Here is a 22681-nt window from a genome sequence, read left to right on the forward strand (position 1 = left end):
TTGCAGCCCTCCATAAAACCGGCACTACCCACATGGACTCCCTTTGGGAGATTCACACACACACAGACACACATACACAATATATATATATAGAACAAAAAACATTCTACAGATCATTTAAATTGTGATGGATAAATTATGAACAAGAGCTAGAAAAGAACATAGTTCCTAAGGCACTTGTTGAGGATGAGACACCACTTTGTATCAGTTGGAGAAGTTTTACTGAAACAGTAGTAAGCAGGTTTTTGATTAGATGAGTGTTTTGAACTCAGGCACTCACTCAGTTATGCATTTTTTTTTTGTACTTTTATTGCTTCTCATTATGCTTACATCTCCCACAGTGCACTGACTGCATACACTCCAAGTTACTTTTCAGTGCCTTCCCTGTGTATTTTCTAGCAGAGGTGATACATTTTAAACAGCAACCACAGCAGAGTTTTTGCACAAGGTCAGGAGGGAAAGTTCTATTAATAGAGGTGACAGCCCAAGCATTACCACACTTTACTGAGAAACTACATCACCGATAGCAACTAATAATCACACACTGTTGGTGAAAATACATATACAAAATGTCCACATGTCCACATTGTGTCCTGACTGCATTGCTGCACCTTTGATTTAACTTCACATAGCATATATGAAAAATGCTTTCTGTAACTTAGACACAATAATTACAGTAACCTACAAGTTGAACCTCTAATTTGTGGATTTCAGAAACCACAGTGTACAGTGCTAGGGCCATTTGATGCTATTTACATCCAGTAAGCCACACTGGAGCACAACAGTGCCCTCAAGAGGTCATTTCAGGAACTGTTCTTATTATGCTCTTGCCTGCCAGTCACCTCTTAATCAGCTGTATTCTCAGTACTGATGACCAAGAAGTTAGGATGTCAGAATAATCAAGTCATCTGAATTACTTTTCTGTTGTGCAGTACCTTTAATTTCCTGTTGCTCTCTCCTCCAGGCAAACTTAGTGAAGGGCTGTTCAGTGCTCTTATGCAATTAGGTGACCAAGATTACCAGTCCTCGGAGTGTACACAACAGCAGACCCTTCCCCCACCCAAGGACCCTGCTCTCAAGGCCCTTCAGCTGACTGAGGCCCTCAGGGCAGTGCTGGAGGGCGAGGGGAGTGAGGAAGGACAGGACTCTCTCAGAAAACAAATCTCCACCAATACAGCAAACATTATACTAAAATGGCTGGAGAGAGACGCGGTGAGTACTGCTCCACTCACATCTGAAGGCTGTCAACACTCACACAGGGATAGATGACAGACCATAACAGGATTATAAAATGCTGTAAATATCCAAAATCCAATATATGAGAAAGGGTTCTGTTAGTTACCTCTGTAGTTTACTACACTCAACTACTACAGAGTCCATGGGTTTTATTAGTTGCGTGACACAGTGGCCTTTGATCCTGGTCATCAACATCTGGAGGGCTTTTTCCTGTCTGCTAAGAAGTAGTGAGCTGGAAGCTGGAACTATTGCAAACTGCACCGGTAATGAGATCCAGAGCTCTTGTTTAAAGCACAAGCAGTTGCACCCCCATTTTACTGTCCTGCTCTCACTTATTTCCTTCATTCTTATACTCTTGCATTATTCCTGTACTCTGTTTGTTTGTTATCCAGATTACCTACCACCTGCATTTACTCTCTTCTACTCTACTTCTACTTAAATTTTATATTGTCAACTTTACACTCACGTTCGCCCTCGAATCTCCTCCTCCACCTCCTCCTCCCATTCTGCGTCGTCTTTACTGACTTATTGCCCTGCACCACATCTGACAAGCATGTGCTGCTGAAAGTTTCCTCTCCCCTGTGCCCCTTTAGGAAGCCCCGCAAAATCAGCCTGACTGAGAGGTACTTCAGACAGAGCAAGAGAACGGGCTCGAGGCAGACGGAGAAAGGTACAGGAGAAAGAAAGGGAGGACAGAAAAAGATGAATGATAAAGAGGTTCAGCAAACATGCAGAGATAGTGGTAAATAAATACTGAAACAGTTTGAGTGTGCTTGAGAGAGGAAGCAGGAGAGAGAAAAAATGGGGGAGTAAGAAAGAGGTAGAAAAAAGTGAAGAGAAGAAAGAAAGGGAGGACAGCCAACTGGCATAGTTGAGTTACTCGGCACAGCTCTAAAAGTCTCAGGCGGCCTGGACTCCAAACCACACGGACCAAGGTCCTCCCTGCATGCTCTACAACTTCAGTATGGTGGGTCTGTAAAAGGAGGAGAGTTGGATTCAGGGAGACAGAGAGAGCTGCATGGTTGAGAGTAATTTTTTTGTCTTGCTGTGGATGCTTTATTGCACGGGCTTAATTCTGCTAGTATTTAACAATAAGAGCCAGACCTACAGTACAATGGGCCTGCAGAATGGAGTATGACATTGACTTCTACAAACACTTTGCCTGGCTCAGAAAGGTAAGACACTCTCCACTTGCACATCTACTCGTCCTACCTTCATGCTGCACCATAACTGCACAAAAGATCTTGTTTGTTTATTTTGCTCCTGCAGTGTTGTTGCTTTTACAGCATAATTACAGTTGCCATGGAAGATAATTTGGGTGGAAGATGTGTTTTGTTTGTGAGTTGAAGAGGTGTGCAGCAGAATATGTAAAACATGTACTCTGATATACAAGCGCCTTGTGGGCTGGAAACACTAATGTAAGAAAATAAGCAGCTAATTAACATGTGTATTTCAGATGTTACAGAAAGGCTGCACGTCTTGCTTTAGGCTAGATGTTAAGAATTAAGATTCTATCAAATTCTTAAAGCCAACATCATTTTTCCTCTTGACTGAACAGAGTTAACTCTATAAAATAAAGGAACCAGATTTAATCTATCATCTGACCAGAGCATTGGTTTAAATGGATCACTAGTGGGGACACGTGGGTGACTTGTTGAATGCACAACAAGTCTGACAAATAGGTCATAAGGTTAAAGTGTTTGAGCAGAATGATAAATGGGTACACATGTTAGTTGAGATCATTTCCTGCCACTTGGACCTATAGGGAGTCTGTGGACAGTACATACCATCTTGCTGCCATTAAGAAGTCATTAGGCCTGACTGCCTCCATTAGGTTTTATCCACAGAGGAAGCCTTTTCATGCACACACTTGTCAATCATTGTTACAACAGTGATTTAAATTTGCAGCGATGACATGTTTGCCATTAGCTGATAATCTACAAGGAGAAAATTGTTACTAGATATGATGATATGACAGACTATTAAACAAAAATACAAAGGTGTTGTACAAGAACCAGAGATATAAAATATAAAAACACATGAATAAAAATAGAAACACCTGTACTATGTTATACAATACAATACAAAAACCCTGCAAAAACCCTTCATCATCATTTCAGGGTGACAACACCACACACTAGAGCTTCAAAAATGTCTCTGAAAGCGTCAACAACAATTTCAAATGTGAAGTTTCACAAATGAAATATTTCTTCCATGAATGTTATTTCTAATTGAACTGCAATACATGAAGTTTTATTTTGCTGTTTTATTATTCAGTGTAACTCTTGAAGATCAATTTCATTGCTGCTCATTCGACCTAAACCTCACGGGAGATTAGTCACATTATCATAGTCGAAGTCACAAAGCACTTTGGCAAATTCGCTCCCCAAAATTTTGGAAATAAAAGTACTTTTGGATATATGCCTCTAGTAATGTGGCGGTAATGGCTCTACGTTTGGATTGGCAGAAAAAAGAAAGAGAAAAAAAGACGAGGCTTGCTTGAAATAATTAAGCACACAGCAGGAACTAAGTGAAATGTTCAACTATGCCAAAACCTGCTATTGCCAAATACTGAACTAAGAAAAACATCAAGTGGACTGGAGGAGGTACTTGTGTGGGACACAAATGCTAGTGATTACTAAAAGTTAAAAATATCTGTCATAACACTTAAATTATGCAATTGCAATATATTCAAATATTAGATTGTTAAAACACATGACCTATGTGTTTTTAAAGTCTGATGCAAAGAGTCTATTAAAGGCTTAATGGTATTTTTAAATTATTGCAAACCACTTGAGCTGGCTGGCTCAGGATGATGCACGCTGGGCTATATAATGTTTCCATGATTGTGGTTGAAAGCCTGGATTTCAGAGAAATTTGAGCTCATTTGGTTGCACTTTACTTCCCTTGCACACTGATGGCTCTGAAATATCCCTGACTACACAGGCAGCCCTGAGCTCAGACTTCACCCAACATTTTTTTCCATTAATCAGCCAGTATAAAATGTTGTACACAACTTTTAATGCCGGATTAGGACCTGTAAACCTCTTACAGACTGACACAAAAGGAAGTTTGAGTCTGAGAGGTAATTTGTATGTGTGTATGTGCACATGCATGTGAATGTACTGTCTGGAGTCCAAGGCTGCAACTTCACTGAAGAAAACCAAATTCAACCCACTGGGCAACTGTTCTGTATTAACGGTGTACTTACTGAACTTAATAGCTGACCTTTATTCTGAAGGTAAACCTCCAGTCAAACGGCAACAGTGAATCCTACCAGGAGCGGTTATCACGTCTGGAGGGAGACAAAGAGTCACTAATTCTGCAGGTGAGTTTAGACACTCCTCTGGATATGTTTCTCTTTTGTTTGGGTGCATCTTGTTGAACACAAAACAATTTTGCCTTTGTTTGTCTCTTTTTGTATAAGATTTATGTGACCTTTAAAAGGTTATTGTAGTGGGTTAATCAGTTAGCCCGAAGCATGCCTGGACATTCATTTATAAAGGTGAATCCATTCCATTGGATGTGAGCCTACTCAAATAAAAGAGGACATATGACACCATGCTGCTAGTGGGAACTTATTCTAAACAGTGCCCATATCACAGTACAGTGTTAGAGGAAAAAGACAAGGAAAGGAAGGTGAGAGGGCAAAGGTAGGTCAGAGCATTGTGTTGTAAATGTTGCATAATCGCCTGCTTCTCTTCCACCACATGGGTGAAGCAACAGTTATAAAGTGGGTTTGGTGCTGTAACAACACTAGAATGTCTTGTTTTGTGCGATTTGTTTGTCTAAGTATATACGCATGTAGGTGTGTGTAGCTCTCAGGAACTAGTGCTTATCTCAGACAGGTTGAGGCTAGCACCATCATGAGCTTTAACATGTAGGTGTGGGTGGGAGCAGGTGCCCTGTTTGTTACTTTAGGCCTCAGATAAAACATTCCTTTAGAAAATCCTCTCCAGCTGGCTGGCTGGGCCTGCCATTTAAGCATGTGATTAGTTAATATGTGGCCTTAATAGTTTCTCCACAGATTTACATTTAACCTGCATTCTGCTGACACTGCTGGAGCCACTGGAGTGTTGCAAACACCTGATGAGGCACAAAGGATCATTCATTTCTTCTCAAAGGAAATGTTTGCACTGTTTGATCTGGCACAGATGTAGAAATTTCAACAAAAAGGAGTAGGAGCGTTTAAATGAAAATAGCTGATATTAATGAATATGTGTTGTGAGAAACTCTGTGGTAACAGAGCAAATCTGAGGCCCTTAAGAATTTTGCAAGACCGAAACTGCAATTATGCTATAAAATGTGAGACTGATGATTAAACAGTTTTATTACTCAGTTTGGAGTGGGAAAAAAAAGGATTCTCAACTCTACTATTTTTCTGTCCCTACACACAAATACACACAGGTGAGTGTGCTGACAGACCAGGTGGAAGCTCAGGGGGTGAAGATCAGCGATCTAGAGAGTTCTCTGGTGGAGCATCAGCACAAACTCAACTCCACAGAGGAGATGCTACAGCAGGTACACAGCTTCACTGACCTCGCTGACTTTGAGTCAAAACATCTTACGCTGGACTTTCTCAGTACCAAATGCATGATGTATTACTGGACCAAAGTCAGGAAACTCTGACTTTCACCAGGAGACATCCAGGGCTTTTATATCAATATTGTTTTTCCAGTTAATGAGATGTGACAAGGCCCCAGACTCTCCATCTATCTTTTAATGCGACTCCTCCTGCAGATCCAATCTTTTCTAATAAACTGCAGTATGTAGCTCAGGATGAGTTCTGCTTCCTGGGGAAGAAATTCCTCTCTAAGATTCCAGCATATCTGGCTGCACATAACCTTGACAACCACAATATTTTGGACGCTCAGACTCATTCCAAGACAGTGTCTCAGAGTGTATGCTTGGTTTATGTAGGGCCCAGACTGGTCTGTCTGGGCAGGTGATTACAGCAACATTAGCCACACCCCCAACCTGTAACCACTATGACTGAGGCCCTGCATGCTCACGTACACAGCAAGAGAGAGAAAAAGAGGGAGAGGGAGGAAGAGAGGACAACAGAAGGAGGGAGAGAGGGACAAACGAGGAAGGGAGGAACAACTGAAAAAGGTGGAGAGATGGGAGGGAGAAAGAATAGGGGTGGTGCTCCTTTAAGAGAAGTTAGAAGTGTATGTCTACAACTTTCAGCTGTTTGCTTTTGACTTCAAATCCACAACGGAGAACGGTACAAAGGACACTTATTGGAATGGATGTATGAAACTTTAATCTACTGAAACTACAAGAAACCACTGCATCCATGAGGGAAACACACTCACTCTTCCTTTACTACAAGCAAACAGTGGAGTACGATGAACCAGGTATCTCATTCTTATCATGTGTAGTAATGGGTAGACTGTTGCAGTCTTTTCTGACAAATTCATGGATTCCAGGAATGTGTTGTTTAGCTATCTGATGAGATGTTAACTTAATGCTCAGAGTCTACTTCTACGTGCAGTGCTGTATGTGTGCAGCGTATCAAAGGGCAGGCAGGGCTGGTTTCTTGGAGACATGGTCATTATGAGGCTTTGGACCTGAGCCGTAAATCTCTTCCTGGTGACAAAGCTCTAATATTTTCCATGTGCACACTAGAAGAAGTCCACATATTTTCCGAAGCCTGAGTTTTAAATGGATGGATCCATACGTACTGTTTGCCTGCCTCGGATGCTCATTTCTGGACATTAAGTGATTTAGCACCTGCTTGACATCAACCAAATTAGTAATACATCTGCTGGCATAGCCTGGTTTAACTGTCAAGGCTGACAGCCGTTGAAGAAAGATACAGAACCACAGCCACAGAACTGTATCGCAGACCCATATAGTCTCCCTCAGCACCAGGTTTGATTGGCAAAGGTTCAGACACTGACAGGAAAATGCACCTGTCACAGTTATTTAAATGTTCTTTCTATGAATGTTTTGCATGCTTCTGGTACCTCTCTCTCTCTCTCTTTCACACACACACACACACACACACAACCCCCCCCCCCCTCTGCTGTGTACTTTGAGTGAGCTGTGAAATAGGCATTATAAATAGTGGTCATGGGTTGTGTATATTTAGCCACTCAAACAGCGTCTGAAACCAGTGGGTTTGTCTGAGGGGACTGTCATTACAGAGCTGGTAGTTTGCTGTGCCTCGTACCTAATGTTGTCTTTAATCAGTGAGTACTGAGTATTGTGTGTGATTGAAAGGATAATGTGTTTATGTGTGTTTGTATTTGCCTACATGACTGTCTGTGTTGCTTCACGTTCTTGCTGTATGTTGTTGTTGATGACAGGAGCTCCTGCATAGGACGTCGCTGGAGAACCAGAAGCTGAGTCTTATGGGGGAGGTGTCCTACCTGAAACTAAAGCTGGCAGACATGGAGGGAAAACAGGGCCATGGGGCTGAAAGGCAGCACAAAGCAGAGGTAGGGCTTTTTACAGAGCTGACTGTTACACGTGCTTGTGGTCAGAAAGTATTTATTTACAGTATGTAGATATTGTTTGGTTGTTTCATTTGTCAGAACTTATTTACTTATGTATCCATCAAAACAAGCTTGCCTTATTGGTACCAGTTACTTTCTTTTTCCTAAGTTTAAGCTATAACTAATTTCACTCTCAGTATAATTTCACAATTAAACTTTGCATATTTATTTATGTGAATGTGACAGGCTCCTGGCCAAATGACCTTAGTTGGTTTCAGTGAGGAAAGCCTGCAAGGAGGAATTAGTTTAGCAAAAATCCTTCGGAACACTTCTGTTTTGCTTCAGTCTTTGGAAATTTGAACCTAACTCTGCCAGGAATGACGAGGGTACACACAAAAATCTGCCTTGTGTTCTGATGGATCTAACCTTGAAGTCAGCTGCTGATTTTATGGAAGACCATAAACACTTTCTGGATGGATGTAGGGGAACATTCACCAAACTCCTGGCTCTGTTGTTCCTGGGCAAAGTCTGCAGGAAAAAAAGTCTCCAGGGTGTTTAAATTTTTTGTCATTTTAAACTGAATCATGTATTTGCTTAAGACCGATGTGTTGGGTTACCAGCAGGCATCCTGGGCTTTTAGTGACCATATGAATTGGGGAAAGGGAAAGCAGGAAAAGCTGCGCTATTACTAGACAGGATACTGTAATGTATGTAGTTACTGTCAAAACACTGCTGGTCAAAGAGCCTTTGTGTCGTCAGGTTAAGAGAGTTCAGGCGTAGCGGAGCTGGCATGATGGATGGTGGGCCAAATATGAGTGTGAGTAGGCTTCAGCCCAGAGAATTTTGTTCTTGGTGGTGGGTAAAGGTTGAGTTGGCCATTCTGAAAAAAGGAGCCTCTTCCTGACTGAATGCATAATTCCAAAAGTATTTGGCATTAATACATCAAAAGAAAAAAAAGAGATTAATTTGAATATGTTTGAGAACTTTGAGATTTGATCTATATTTCTAAGTAGGAAGAAATAGCATAGGTGTGTTTATGTAGATGGCAGTGTTTCAGCACTTCTTAATTCTGCTTTCATTATGGGTACAAACCCAACATTCCCTACAACAGCTGCTTGGACTTAAGGAGAATAGGAAAAATCTGCTTTCAACACTTTACTGGCCTCCCACGTGCTGCCTCTACTACACAAACATGTCTACACATATGCATGTTTGCACACTGGCACACACACACACACACACACACATACAACGTGTGCAAGCCTCCTTACTGTGGAGCCAGTAAGCTCATAGTTAAATTTAGCCATGGAGGCACTTCATATCATCTGTCATATCCGCTGTACCGGACCCCAAGTGAGACTTCCTCTGTCCACAGTCCGAGCATAACTTGGCTGTTGTTTACACTGTTTCTGAAGGAACACAGACACTGATCACCTCTAAAAGATGGCAAACTTATTCACCCCTCTAACAATTTGTAAAGCCCGGTTAATAAACTGGATATGCATGTTATGGTAAACAAAGGGTTATTTCAGATTAATGAACAAATACAAAACAGCACGTGAAACTAACTGGCCCTGTGTTTCTGTAAATGGGACCAGCCCAGGATCTGTGTTTCTAATGCAGGTTCATGATCATATTTATGTATTCAGGCTCAAGACCTACACCTAATCTACACTGTGTTGGGGAGTATCAGATTACCTAGACATGAAGTAGATGGGAAAAAACTGGATTGACAAGTTATTTCTGTTATGATGTATTCACACACAGACACAGGCACAGACACATTCTCTACATTTCCTCTCCTTTTTCTAAACATTTCTCTCAATTCTTTCTCCCCCACTGCATCTGTCAGACCGTGGTGAATTTCATTAGTGAGCTTCAAGAGCAGATGTGCAGGTTTCAGAAGGAGATCAATAGCAAGATCCAGGAGAAAAAGGCCTCGGAGATGCCGTCTGACAGCAGCTCTTCAGCAGTGTGCCCCGCCGAGCCCACTGGGGGCAAGGGCTCGAACCCCGGGCCACCCTGTGACAGAACCTCAAGGGTGATGCACGAACTAGAAGAGGCTCCAGATGGGCCTGATGGGAACACACACAGCCTGGAAGAGCTTGGTAGCTCAGATGCAGAGCAACAGTACCACTGTGGAGGAGAAAGTGTAGGCACAGCCTGCCTGCATGACTTCTGCAGCATGGGTTGTCTCACTTTAGTGTGTGTAGTCCTTTGATTCCAATGCAAATGAAACATGGATTCACCAGATATCCTCAGCAGAGCCCCATGTCACTGTACAGCAAAGTTGTTATGCATCAGTGGGTGACACAGTTACTATCTAGGTGCATTTCATCTAACTCTATTATTTCATGTAACTATATATGTTATGTGCTATGAAAGAACTAAGTGCAGATTTACTAACCTCACCTTGTTATTAAATCCTGCTGTTAGAGTGAAGGTTTGCAGCTGAAATTAACAGGCAGATTTTTTCTCATGTGTTATGTTTAAGGGCTTACTCAAGGAGCTCAGGATCCTTAAAGACAAAGTGGAGCACCTGGAGGATCAGAAGTTACAATATGAGAAGAAACTCAAAGCAACAAAGGTAAAAGAAAGTTCTAATTTTCATGGTGTCTGGACTTTGAAATACACCACCAGTGCCCAAATTCCACTGCTAACTGTCCACTCAACTTTCCTAAATGCTGTCCAATGTGATGTTCCAGCCAGTTAAGTGAGTCATTTTCTTTTGCACACATGCTCTCATTCATGGACACCTATGTTTTCTTAAGAAGTCCGGGAGCTTTTTTTTTAAACCTTCTGTTTTAAAGTACTGCTGAAATAAAGTTAATAATGGCTTAGTCCTTTTTTAATGTCATACTTGCATACTTTGTTATGATCCCATGGCATTAACGTCTTAGACTTTCCTGAGACTCTTGTCCTCCTTTAGGACAAAATCACCAACTTGCTCTTTCCCTTCCGATATAAAAGCTGTCTGTGTGTATGTATTATATTATATTATATTAGATAGTATAATATTACATTATATTTCAGTGTGCTGTACCATTTCAACAGACACATCTGCTGATTCACTTTTAACAAACTAACACACCTACAAGTGTTGCCTGGTCGACCAACAGTCACAACATGAGGGTCAAATGAACATTATTCACAGTGTCTACCTCAGTCATTTTGGTTGCTCACAAAAGAGGTCCACCTGGTTTGTTGTGTGATGTAGTGCAGTGTGAAGCTCTTTATTTTTAGTTTTTAAACTTCATCACTTTCTATCAAATGGATGTTTACCCAGAATTAAAAAATGAACAAATTCTAAATTTATCAGAAATATCCTTTCTTGTTATTCTCACTTACAGGCACCAGATCATTAGGAAAATATTCTTTGAATCAAGTGAGGGAAATCTAAATGCAGACATAAATAATTGGTGACATATGTTGATGTGGCAGGATCTGAGCTACATTATAATTTTTTTTTTTTTTTATGTAGCATACTCTACCTTTTTAAACAAACCAGTGGGAAGCAAAGTTTTGATGAAGTCAAACAGAGGTACCACGCAGTATATGAGGCAAGAAGTGTATTTTTTCTTCCACTTTTCTCCTACACAGACAAACCACACTGGTGGATAGATCAGCCTGAGCCTAACTTTATTACCATCTGTTTTTTCCTTATACTCTGTGACTTACTTCAAAACAAACTATAAACTATATAAAGTGGCCTAATATTTTGGTTCTCTAAAATTCAGAGACCATTTGTGTGCTTTATTGTGGGTGTTTCATATATAGGTGACTGTGGATCTTACACAGTTTGGGTTTCAAGTGAGGACATGTGCTGGGACTTTTAAATCAAGGTGCATGTACATGTCCTGTTTTTGTGAATGTTAGAGTGCTTTTAGCTGTGCGTGTTCAAACAGACGTGTTGGCACATACAGTACGCCTGTGCAGAACTGTGTGTCCTCTCTGCTAAGATTCCTCACTGTGTGGCACCCACAGGCAGAGATCAGCAGCCTTCAGCAGCTCCTGCTCAGCAAGAACGCTGAGATCGAGAGCTTGCACACTCAGCTGCTGGCCAGACCCACTCTATCCACAGAGAGCTCAGAGAGAGGTAAGCAAAGCACCCAGCTTCAAGCCCTTGAACAACCTGCCAACAACAGCCTCTCACTGTGAGAGTTACCAATCCTGATGGGTGACACAGTTAATGACTCCTATTTGCATTCATTAACTTGTAGTAACAGCTGTGGGAAAACTCTGCCTTGGCCCTTAATAAACTGTCTAATCGTGGGTCTCTGTCTGTCTCTCTCTCAGAGGAAATGTACAGGAAGAGGCTAAACGCCAAATGTAAGCCTGAACAGCATTTAATGAAAATTATTTTAAACCCATGGGCCATGTCTACTTTAGATTTTTCATTTATTTCCTTTCTCTAGACATGTCTCTTTATTCTATTATCTTTTGTTTCCTTCTGCTCTTAGGGGCAGATTTGACAATCACCACTTGGTTTCCAAAATTACTTGATACGCTATTTCTCCCCCCTCTGGCTTCATTTGTCTTTATGGATTCCTGGAAGCATAATCTCTTGTTTATTCTTAATTTTGTCTGTCATAGATAAACACATCTCTGGGGCACTTGCTCAGTATAATCACTGTCACTCACCAGCAATGCTGCCTGTATTCCTACAGTTGTTACAAAGGAAGTGTCTGTGGACCGTTGGCCCAAATATGTAAAAGCGGACATGGAAAAAGCTATGATTGGTGGATCAGAAGGGCTTTGGTGAATCTAAAAATATATGGTTTAGATGGCACTCTAGTTAGCATGTATTTTTTGCCTTTCCGCTCTTTCTAAATAACCACGTGTTTAAATGTGTCCACATAAAATAATAATTTATATGACATGAGCAGCTGCCTATTAATAATCAGTATGGGGTTTCTCTTTATAGATCAGGAACTGCAGAGGCTTAAGAGTGGCATGAAATCACTGGTTGCTTCCAACGATGAAAAGGTAAGTTACCGGGAATCTGGAAACCTATGCTTCCCCCTTCTGGTCAGCACAGCTGTATGTGATTAAGCAGTATAGAGCGGCATGTGTATTGTTTGCTACGATGTAAAGCGTCTAACTGGCATGTGTATAGAAGTGCTATGATCGCTGCTGTTTGTAAGGTTAGAGGGTAACTGTTTTTAGATGTTGTCATTTCTTAGAGGCGCCACCCTCCAACCATTTATAGTACAGAGGGGCTTTTGTACTCTCCCTTCCAGAGAATCTTGGACTTTAAAGACTTACAGACACAGCCCTACATGTGGCACACTAGTGAAGACACACACGTACACACACCCCAAGGCGAGCCATTTCAGGCAAAGCCACACTTAAGTAGGCCTCGATCTGCCAAGCCTAATTTTGGAGTGAGCTGCATTAAGAGAACCATGGCGAAACCAGGCATGGGCACCACTTCAAAAAACACACACTCTACGCAGCTGGTTACCACAACTAAGATTTCCAGCCAGGCCCGTGTCAATCCCCTCCCTATCCATTACTTTGATGTAAAGGCCATATGGTGAAAGACGATCGTGTTATGTGGCGTATCGGTCAGTAGCACACTGAAGCAGATAGTCCATATGTGTTTCCTAACCTTTGATAAACATCTTAATTGGGTTTTGTTGACCTTGAACCTCCTGTTACTCTCTTTTCTGTAGGACCGACGTATTGAAGAGCTCACTCTGCTCCTTAATCAGTGCAGGCAATTCAGAGAGGTTACTCACACCACAAGGCAAGGTAATTACCTTATTCACTCCTTTATCCTTCATTTAATATATTCTATCTATATATTCTATTATCTTAGCAACAACATTTGAGCTTAATGGAAGCCACCACACTTCCCTCTTTGGCAGAAATGTGTACTACTGCCTGAGTTGAGGAAAAAATATTCCCTCTCTTTGTTACTGTAGCTCCACCTGCTGTTCGTTCATTGTCAAATGGCAGGACTCCTTCAAGCAGCAGTGAGGAGGAGGAGCAAGGGCTGATGAAGAATACTGACTCTGGCAGTGCAAAATCCGAGGATGTAAAGTCTGAAGTGGGTAGAAACTATTTTAACTGCATTCATACTAGTTCAGGTTTGCTGTTTAAGTGAGCAGGACTTTAAATATCATTTTACTTTCTCTAACTGTAATCTTTATCCATCACAGGTTTCCACAAACAGCTCCTCCTCCCAACAAACGTCACTTTTATCAGTCCAGAAGGATAGTGATTCTAGGTACTGAAGCAGCTATTCATCTGTGGATGACTCCAGTGTCTTTTAGTCGGATTTTATTGAGATAATTGTGCTTTTATCTTCTCAGAACAGAACCACAGACTCTGTCAAGTAGCATGAATGACCTGACAAATGGACCTTCACAAAAGGTACTTTTCAATCATCATACAAATCTGATACGCTAAGAATTTGTCCTTTATCTCCCCTGAATACTTCCCTTGTTATTTTTTCTGCAATATACATAAGCACTGTACTGTGTCTTATATGATGGATGCGTGACAGAATTCCCCATTTACTAATTTGTATGACCTCTATAGTACATATAATAACAGCTAATTTGTTTATTCTGCTAATTTCTTGTCTTTTTTATTTAAATCTGTGTGATTTTTCCAGAATGGTCTGGATGACACCAGAAGTCAGACGTTGCCTGTGAATTCCTCTCTGTCAGAGCAAAATGGGATCGGAGGCAGCAGCGGTGAAATCCAGAGCCACAGGACTCCAGATGGGAGCGAAGATGGAGACTCCAGCCAAAGTAAACCCAGACATATTAACTCAGGCTATGTTATTTATGACATGATTGATAGTGCACAGTAATAATCCCCGATGTAGGATCAGACTCACTTCGTCTGTGGAATAGTCGTGAGGGTAGTAATTCTCACGAGCAAAAGTGGTATTCATATTTGAAGAAAACCGCTCTCCTTTGACCAGATGGCCACTACACCTTTGATCACAACTAATTGCAGAGTCTCCTGACAGAGCAGATGGATCATGGGATAGACTTTCTCACCAAACACGCCCTCTCTCTTGCTCTGATTGACCACATTCATCCCAGCTCCACCCTTCCTCAACTTCACTGACCAGTTTTAACTTGAGCCCCACCCTGATTTCTCTCTGCCAAGCTCTGCTGTAGAGTAGAAACTGACTGCAGCCTGTATCATAAAGATCACACCTTGTAAAATTTAACTTAAACCCCTTCTTTTTTCATGGAACATTAACCAATGAATTATTTGTTGAACTCAATGGTCTGTAACCTGTGCTACCTCTCCTGAATAGAGCATTGTGAAAAGGCAGACCGCCACATGTGTGCAACTTTAGCTCTTAGTGTGCTGTTTAGTTTCTGGCTGCTTTTTAATCAGTCATCAAGACCAAGTCTCCAACAGTTCACAACCACAGAAAACTACATGTGTAGACAGATCAGATCTTTTCAAAGGCGTCATTACTGAGAGGCTAATTTGGCAAGATTACACTGGGGCTTTGTCTGCTCAAAATTGTTATGAGTAAACTGCCATTTTTAACTTATCAGATCCCTCTATAAAAATTATGCAAAATCCATATACCCCTCTGCAGCACACTCAAACAATTTAACAAATGTGTACTTAGTAGTATTACACTGACTATGTTTTTTGTAATTGCTTAAAGGAAAGTTGGAGAAAGTTGATGACAGCACTTCAAGCAATAATTCCCCTGCTCATTCTGGGGCAAGTACACAGCCAGGCCAACGAACTGTGGGCTCACCAGAATACATGAAGAATAACAGGAGCTTCAAGAGACTCTGGGGAAAGTGAGTGTGGTAAAATAGATTGTTACATCAACATTATGTCAACACAGATTATCAGTACTTAAACAAGAAGAAAATGACAGCCAATAGCCTAACTTTGACTGGCAGTTTTTAATAACATACATGAGTTTAAATAACATATGGTATATAGCATAACGTAACTTATAAATTGTGTACAAATAACATGAATTATATATGTTTGTTTGGAGGATTAGTTGGTGGCTTGTGTATTTTGTGTATGATAATAATGTAATAAATGATTCTTCTGCTAATACATTTACCCTGCTACTACATTTCCCAAGTGGAACAAAAGACTTTAAAATCATTGTAATATAACTGTCAGAATTATTGAGTTGAGTAATGAATTACTATTTCAGTAATAAAGAATAAGTAACAGTATTTTCCATTACCATCTATATTTTTTTATCATACTATTTATTTTTTTATTAAAAATAGATGATAAGAAGTGGATTTTGTGAATGTGTCAGATCAGTCTTTTGATTATTATACTCTGAGAATGAAAGCAGCCCCAGAAAGTTTATCCTTGTCCATACAGACTTCGAAGAACACAGTCTGGAGGGCTCCAGGCAGCAGATCCAGATGCCGGTCAGTTCAAAAGAGGGGGACTGCGTGCTACAGCAGGACCCAGACTGACCAGGACCCCTGAATCATATGACTCTGCACGGTAAAACTCTGTGTGCCTCTATCTGATCTAGTAGTCTAGTAGTCTTCGGTACTCTGTTTGTCAGCGAGGTCACCCTTTTGCTTCGCTGCTTTAAAAATAGTCTGGTTTAGTTCTTTCACCTCATCCCCACCTCCGCTATTTCCTAAATGAGAAAAGGCTACAGGGCTTCTTTTAGCATAATAAACTGTTTTAAGTATATGTGAATAGTTTAAAACATTACCTTTTTTTTTATAGATTAACAAGTTCAACATCTAATTTGTTTCTTTTTTTTTCTTGGCAGTGATATGAATATTCCATTCAGCCAGTGGACCAAGGAGCAGGTGTGTGGCTGGCTAGAGGACTATGGACTAGGCCAGTACGTCAGTCTCTCCAGACAGTGGGTTGAAAATGGACAGACACTACTGTCTGCAACACCTCAGGACTTTGAGAAGGTCAGAGAATAAAACAGGATGGTTAATGCCAATATTGTTGATATGTTTAAGTCCTATAGATCAAATACACTTAAAAAGTTTATCAGTGTGAATTAACTTGCATGGTGTATGGGTAAACCACTAATTATTTACCCCAGTGTTTAGATTTATTGTGATAAACAGTCCTTTCTGAACTCAGGAGATGGGTATGAAGAATCCATTGCACAGGAAGAAGCTGCAGCTGGCTCTGAGGGCATTCACCACCAAAGTTATAGAGAAATCATCGGAGCTGGACCACATCTGGGTCACCCGTAAGACTCTTTCCACATGGAACATTTTGAACTTCTGATGCTGTGTGTTCTCATTTGAATCAGATCTCCACATAGAGAGTGAGACTTCTCATGACACAAAACAAACAAAGAGGTGTAATGTGTGAGATGGAAATGTATTTGAAAGAAATGCAAATATAGTCAGCATTCAACACCAGGACTGTATCTTAATTGAGCTGTTACAGGGATCATGTTTTGACAGCTGAAGCAGCTTAGTGAGTGAAGTCAATGTTTGTCTGATTTTTCACCCATTTTAGGCTGGTTGGATGACATTGGTTTGCCTCAGTATAAAGACCAGTTCCATGAGGCCAGAGTTGATGGTCGAATGATACAATACCTCACAGTGGTAAGGCTTAATCTTGCATACATGGTAACATTTTCTATTAAGGCGAAGGCCTGCAAATGTATTTATTTAAATTTCAGACATGATGTAAAAACATGAAATTATGTTATGAACTTGTAAGTTTATTGATGTTCTTTTGCTGTTCACCCAGAATGACCTCTTGACTCTCAAGGTCACCAGCCAGCTTCATCATCTCAGCATTAAATGTGCCATCCATGTCCTTCATGCCAACAAGTTTAATCCCCACTGTCTTCGACGTAGGCCGGGGGAAGAGGTAAGCCAAGATGGAGAGGAGTAGGTAGAAGCTAAAGTGGTGGATTGTGCCTGGGTGTATTGTATGTAGCAGTTTTATGTTGTACTACACTTTGTTTGTAAATTCAAAATATTAAAATTCAAAGTTGAGAGACTGTAATATAATACAGAAATACACATGGAGATTTCTATGAGAAGTGTTTTTACTGAGATACTGCTCTTAGATGGCGAACAGGTGTAATCACATTAGTTGTCCACAAGATGGTGACAGACAGACAGATGCTAAATGCTTCCAAAAACAGCATTTTTCCTTTCAGACAATTACATCCAAATCCCTAGTGCTGTTTAAACTTCATTCTGTCCACTTCTAGTGTATTTAAATAAAGGATCAAAGACATGGAGTGAGATGGAGGGGAGTTTAATGCCAATTAACATGGGTATTCACACCTTTCTGCAGAAACAGCCCACTCCCTCAGAAGTGGTGCAGTGGTCTAACCATCGCGTGATGGAGTGGCTAAGAGCAGTGGATCTAGCTGAGTATGCTCCTAATCTACGGGGCAGCGGTGTTCATGGTGGGCTGATTGTAAGTGCTGTAAATTTTGAGCTTCAGTGCAATTTTATCAGCATACTGATGTTGCCTGCTTACAATACATGCCTGGAGAAGTAAATGTGTTCGCTTAATTTGCTGTCAACATACTCTTCCATAGATCTTGGAGCCTCGCTTCAGCTCAGAGACTTTGGCCCTGCTGTTAAATATTCCTCCTCAAAAGACTTTGCTCCGTCGTCACCTCGCAACTGCCTTCTCTGCCTTGGTAGGGCCTCAGGCCACACAGGAGAAGCGAGAGTATGGAAACGCCACAGGCCACGTTCCCTTAACTACCACTGCTAAAGTGAAGGTAAAGACGCAAACTAAGAATCAAAATGTACTGTGATTGTTAAGCACAAAATTAACATGATTTATAAATGGGTTGGGCTATTTTGTGTTTTCAGCCAAAGAAGCTGGGCTTCACCCAATTCAGTCACCTGAGAAAGAGAAAACCTGATGAATCTGCGGACTATATCTGCCCTATAGACAGTGGAGCACTGACAATGAATGGGGTTTCGCGACTGCCCTCTGCAGCACTCAGGGGCCTCAGCCCCAGCTTGGACAGACAGGCTGAGAGGAGGGAGCAGATTGGGATAAAAGCTGAGGCTAATGGCCTCAAACAATAACTTAAAAAATACCCACACACCACACTCCCCCCTCACTCACTGAGTAACTTTTGTGAATCAGTGGGAATTCTAATGCAGAAATGTCACGAGATGCATCCACGTGGTGATTTGCTGGATGGGCTGCCAAGATGCTGTGTTTAGCAGGTGATGTTATTGTTGTTAATGTATTTTTAATCAGATGCCACTTACAAGATGTTCACCTAAGGTGGTGATGAATGATGACATTGTGTGAAATGTTTGATGAAAGCTGCTCTCTGCATTCCTTATACAGTCAGATTCCAAAGCTTATACTTTGCTTTAAAACAATGCATTTTACTGACCATTTTGTATCTAAACTTCTGTAGATTTAGTTTCTTGTACTATATCTGGATTCACTCTACAGTATAATAATTGACACCAGTTACTTAAAGCATTGATGTTTCTCATTCATCTTCTTTATGAGTGACAAATAATTTGAAAATTAAATCATTTTGATTGTTGATGGTACATTAATGGTACTCTTCTGCACCTTTAAATAAGGTTTGTTGGTATACCTTTGGATTCTCCTACCCAGATGTTACCTTGTTTCATAAGATCATTGTAAATATGCAGTAATATAATAAACATCAGGTCAACAGTTAGCCTTGTTGGGATTCTTTTAGAAGAAATCAACAGGTGTTGATTATTATTATTATATTTTCATAAAAGTATATTAGAGTAATTGATGCTATTTTAAAGTTTGGCTTTTGAGATTTTTTAACTACAAGCATTAAATTATTAGCATTAATTCAGTATACCTCATTAGTGAGGGAGATAATTTTGTGCGGTGAAAGGACTTCAGAATACTTGAGCATGATATCGCTTCCTAAGGATTGATCTTAGGATAGCTGGTCCAAGACTGCCCACTGCTGGTCAAAAATGAAAAATGCAAGAACACTTTGCATTCAACCACAGCAGATTTGATCTGTATCAGCTCAGATCCATCAAAGTGGGAGAGCATGAATAGCTGCTTCATTGTCCCTGACAAGAATGATACAGAGTCTGCTTTGATTTGGTTGGATAGTTCATCAAAATTAATGCATCAAACAATCAGTGATCCTCTTGTTGGGGAATATTAACACCTTTGATTTAAATTCGACTTGTTTTCCACATAGTTTGTGTATCGTGACAGAAAATATGATGTATTGCCAGTTTCTCTAAAGTATAGTTTGGGTTTAGCAGCTTTGTCTGCTTATAAAGTGTCAGTTGTATAAGTCATTGTCCAGTGAGTGTTGTTGACCCCAGAAAATTATTGTACAATTTGATCATGCTACATAATCAAAAGAATGGAAGACAATACACAGCTTCAAATTTAAACTACTTTCAACTATGTCTATCTGACTATCTCAGAAAAAAAATCTACATAGACCTCATTACAAACCAAATACTATGTTTATGCCTCTTAAGTAAAAGACATAAATAGTTTCAGGGAAATAATTATGACAATTTCACTAGTCATCTATAACTAAAGGCCATGTTGTGCTGGATTGCATTCTTGGTCATCAAAATAAATAATTTTCTTTACGGGTAGCCAAACCAAATAAAGGATCTCTGAACTGCCTTGCACTCTTGAACCTCAGGCTAATTCCTTTGACTGGAGTGAAGGAAGAGCCCTGAGGGAAAATTTTTAATGGGGTAAAGCAGTGGTGATATGGCATCTCTTAAAATGCTGTAGCTAAAAGGGTAAATGAAACGTAGCAGACACGATTGCCTTTATTGAGGTTAAATTTGCCTGTGGTTTGCTATTTGCATGCTTTTAACTAATGTCCACTTCATCTAATACCACTGTATTGTATTGTGTTATGCAGTTAGTGTATTTGCCAAATGAGACAGAACTGGTAATGGTAGGAATATTCAATTTCACACAGACTGAGTGCTGTAATGAAACAAAGTCTCAATAAATGACACTGTGTGGGGGTGTTTTTCATCAGTTGCAGTCCCAGTGAATCTACTAGGATTCTGCTGGCGTGTCTGGTACTGTGGCAGACAGGGCAGCAGTCAGCTCCCCTCTGAACCCTCCTGCAGAAGCACACAGCCTCAATTATACCAAACACAATAATTAGGGAATCTTTTACCTCTGCATATCATTAGTTCCCTAACGGAGAGCATCCCAATCAATGATTATAAATGACAGGTTCATAAATAAATTAGTCCGGCTGATAAGTGTGTAACACTACTCAATTGATCAATGTTAAATGGAAATTAGAAGGATGCAGGAGTGAGGATTGGGCTAGTGCACTTTGCAAGTTTAAGTTGTGAAAACAAAGAGCATGATTTTGACAACTGTAAATATTAGTGTTTTATCAGTGACTGGGTTACAGTTTACAGGTTTACTACAGGTTTAATAAAAGTAGAAACAAAGCAGTTTCGTAAAACTTGAGTTCATCGAAAACCAGCAGATGTCAGTGTTGCCTTTGGATGTGTTATGCACCAAGACTGCCAGCCTTGAGCCCACACAGTTGACTCAGTGAGGTACACCACTGAGTTTCTAAGTAAGGAGAAAAAAAAGTGTTTGTCTTTGTTGCATTTCACATTATTGTTTAATTTTTCTTCTCTGTACTGTTACTGTTTGTCGGTCAGAGGTAAGATTGCAATTTGGCAGCACTGCCTTGCCCCTTAGCTGGCTATAAAAGAGTGTGGCTTGTTGGACTGCATTGCTACATTTGTAATTACACTTTCAGCCAGACAGATTGGAACATGGGTATCATGCCAGCACAAAGGACATGAGAGGATGTCACATCATTAATCAAATACTGGGCTCAGTCTGATGTGGATCCAAATGAGAGTTTTGGAGTTTGTACATTAGCCAGGTGGGTGATGGACAGTCCAGGATTAGAAATAAAATCCAATGATACTGGATCCAATGTCAGACTCCAAAATAGTCAGAATACAAATGACTCAAAATCTCAAAAATACAAACAGACACGGATTATAGCATTGTGAAAAAGCAAAAGCAGCTTTAATACGGCTGCACAATTTATACATAGGTTAAATGTTTCCAAATTTGTTTTCTATTTTATATTGCGTTCTCAATTCTCTTGTGTGTGCATATTCGGGTGGGTTCATTTGTGTGTACGTATGCATGTGAGAGGATGGCATTGTTTATAATAGTGCATCTTAGCTAATTTCAGTAATGTGATCCAGCCACCACTGGCTGACAGTTTAATAGCTATTATTTGTGTCACCCTCTCTCATAACACTTTAGCAGTAAATTGCTATGTGCAAGAGACTGTGGTATGACTGACATCTTACCTTGCAATATGATATCTATTGTTTTAATTAAGTGAAAGCAATTGTGACATTTATTGGTTTCAAAGTTACTTGTTAATGGCAGTAAAAGAAAAAAAAGTGGAAGTAAATTATCATGGTTTACGTTACATAAATAATTTGCAAACCCTTTGCTAATGATTACACATTATTCTCCCACTGTGACTGTCAATTCATTTGAATACATTGAAAATAAAAACACTGCGTTGGTGATGCAACGTAAACCCCCTCTTGGCAAAGCCTTCCCCCTTCTCTCTCCTTCTCTCTGTCTCATCTTCTGTGTGTGTGTGTGTGTCTGTGTGTGTCATGTTTATTTACTCTGTATCACTTTTGTTTTGAAAATTTCCATTAAAATTATAGAGGCAGACTTTTATTCTGTTACCAAGGCTCCTGTTTAAAGTAATGGCATTAGCAATTGTGTTAGTGCTTAAAGTCATCACCCTGTCTGTTTGATCTATGGACTCACTCAGATGTCTTTAGTGGAGCGTAATCATGTTTTTATATGATGTCACTGGTCGTTCCTGTCATTAACTTGCCACCAGCTTGCCAGTTTGGGGAACATATTCGACGTTAGGGTGGTGCATGTGTTGCATACTCCCTATCCAGCCACTAAAACTGTATCTGTCTGCAGCACACCAGTTTGTTCTGACAGGCCTGCCACAATGATGACTGCATCACCCAGATGCGGCAGAGCAGCTT

At 40.4% G+C, this 22681-nt stretch overlaps 1 protein-coding gene across 5 annotated transcripts; it reads left to right on the forward strand.

The window, feature by feature from the left end:
• Positions 1-1884: 1884 nt before the first annotated feature.
• ppfibp2a (PPFIA binding protein 2a) lies at positions 1885-19317 on the forward strand. 5 transcript variants are annotated; one of them, XM_018668033.2, is made up of 23 exons: positions 1885-2411; positions 4478-4564; positions 5644-5757; positions 7551-7682; positions 9532-9831; positions 10174-10266; positions 11664-11775; positions 11976-12008; positions 12604-12665; positions 13355-13433; positions 13607-13731; positions 13844-13911; positions 13997-14057; positions 14302-14440; positions 15328-15469; positions 16023-16151; positions 16432-16582; positions 16761-16872; positions 17148-17236; positions 17385-17507; positions 17943-18068; positions 18193-18381; positions 18476-19317. In XM_018668033.2, the coding sequence occupies exons 1-23, from the start codon at positions 2364-2366 to the stop codon at positions 18695-18697; spliced, it is 2736 nt and encodes a 911-aa protein (XP_018523549.1). In that variant the 5' UTR covers positions 1885-2363; the 3' UTR covers positions 18698-19317. The 5 variants fall into 5 exon arrangements, with proteins under 5 accessions (XP_018523549.1, XP_050933758.1, XP_018523552.1 ...); XM_051077801.1 differs by lacking the exons at positions 9532-9831; positions 11976-12008 and having other exon boundaries at positions 1890-2411; XM_018668036.2 differs by lacking the exons at positions 1885-2411; positions 4478-4564; positions 5644-5757 and adding an exon at positions 6329-6596.
• Positions 19318-22681: the final 3364 nt, after the last annotated feature.

The sequence above is a fragment of the Lates calcarifer genome, linkage group LG2, assembly GCF_001640805.2.
Source record: "Lates calcarifer isolate ASB-BC8 linkage group LG2, TLL_Latcal_v3, whole genome shotgun sequence".
NCBI lineage: Eukaryota > Metazoa > Chordata > Actinopteri > Centropomidae > Lates > Lates calcarifer.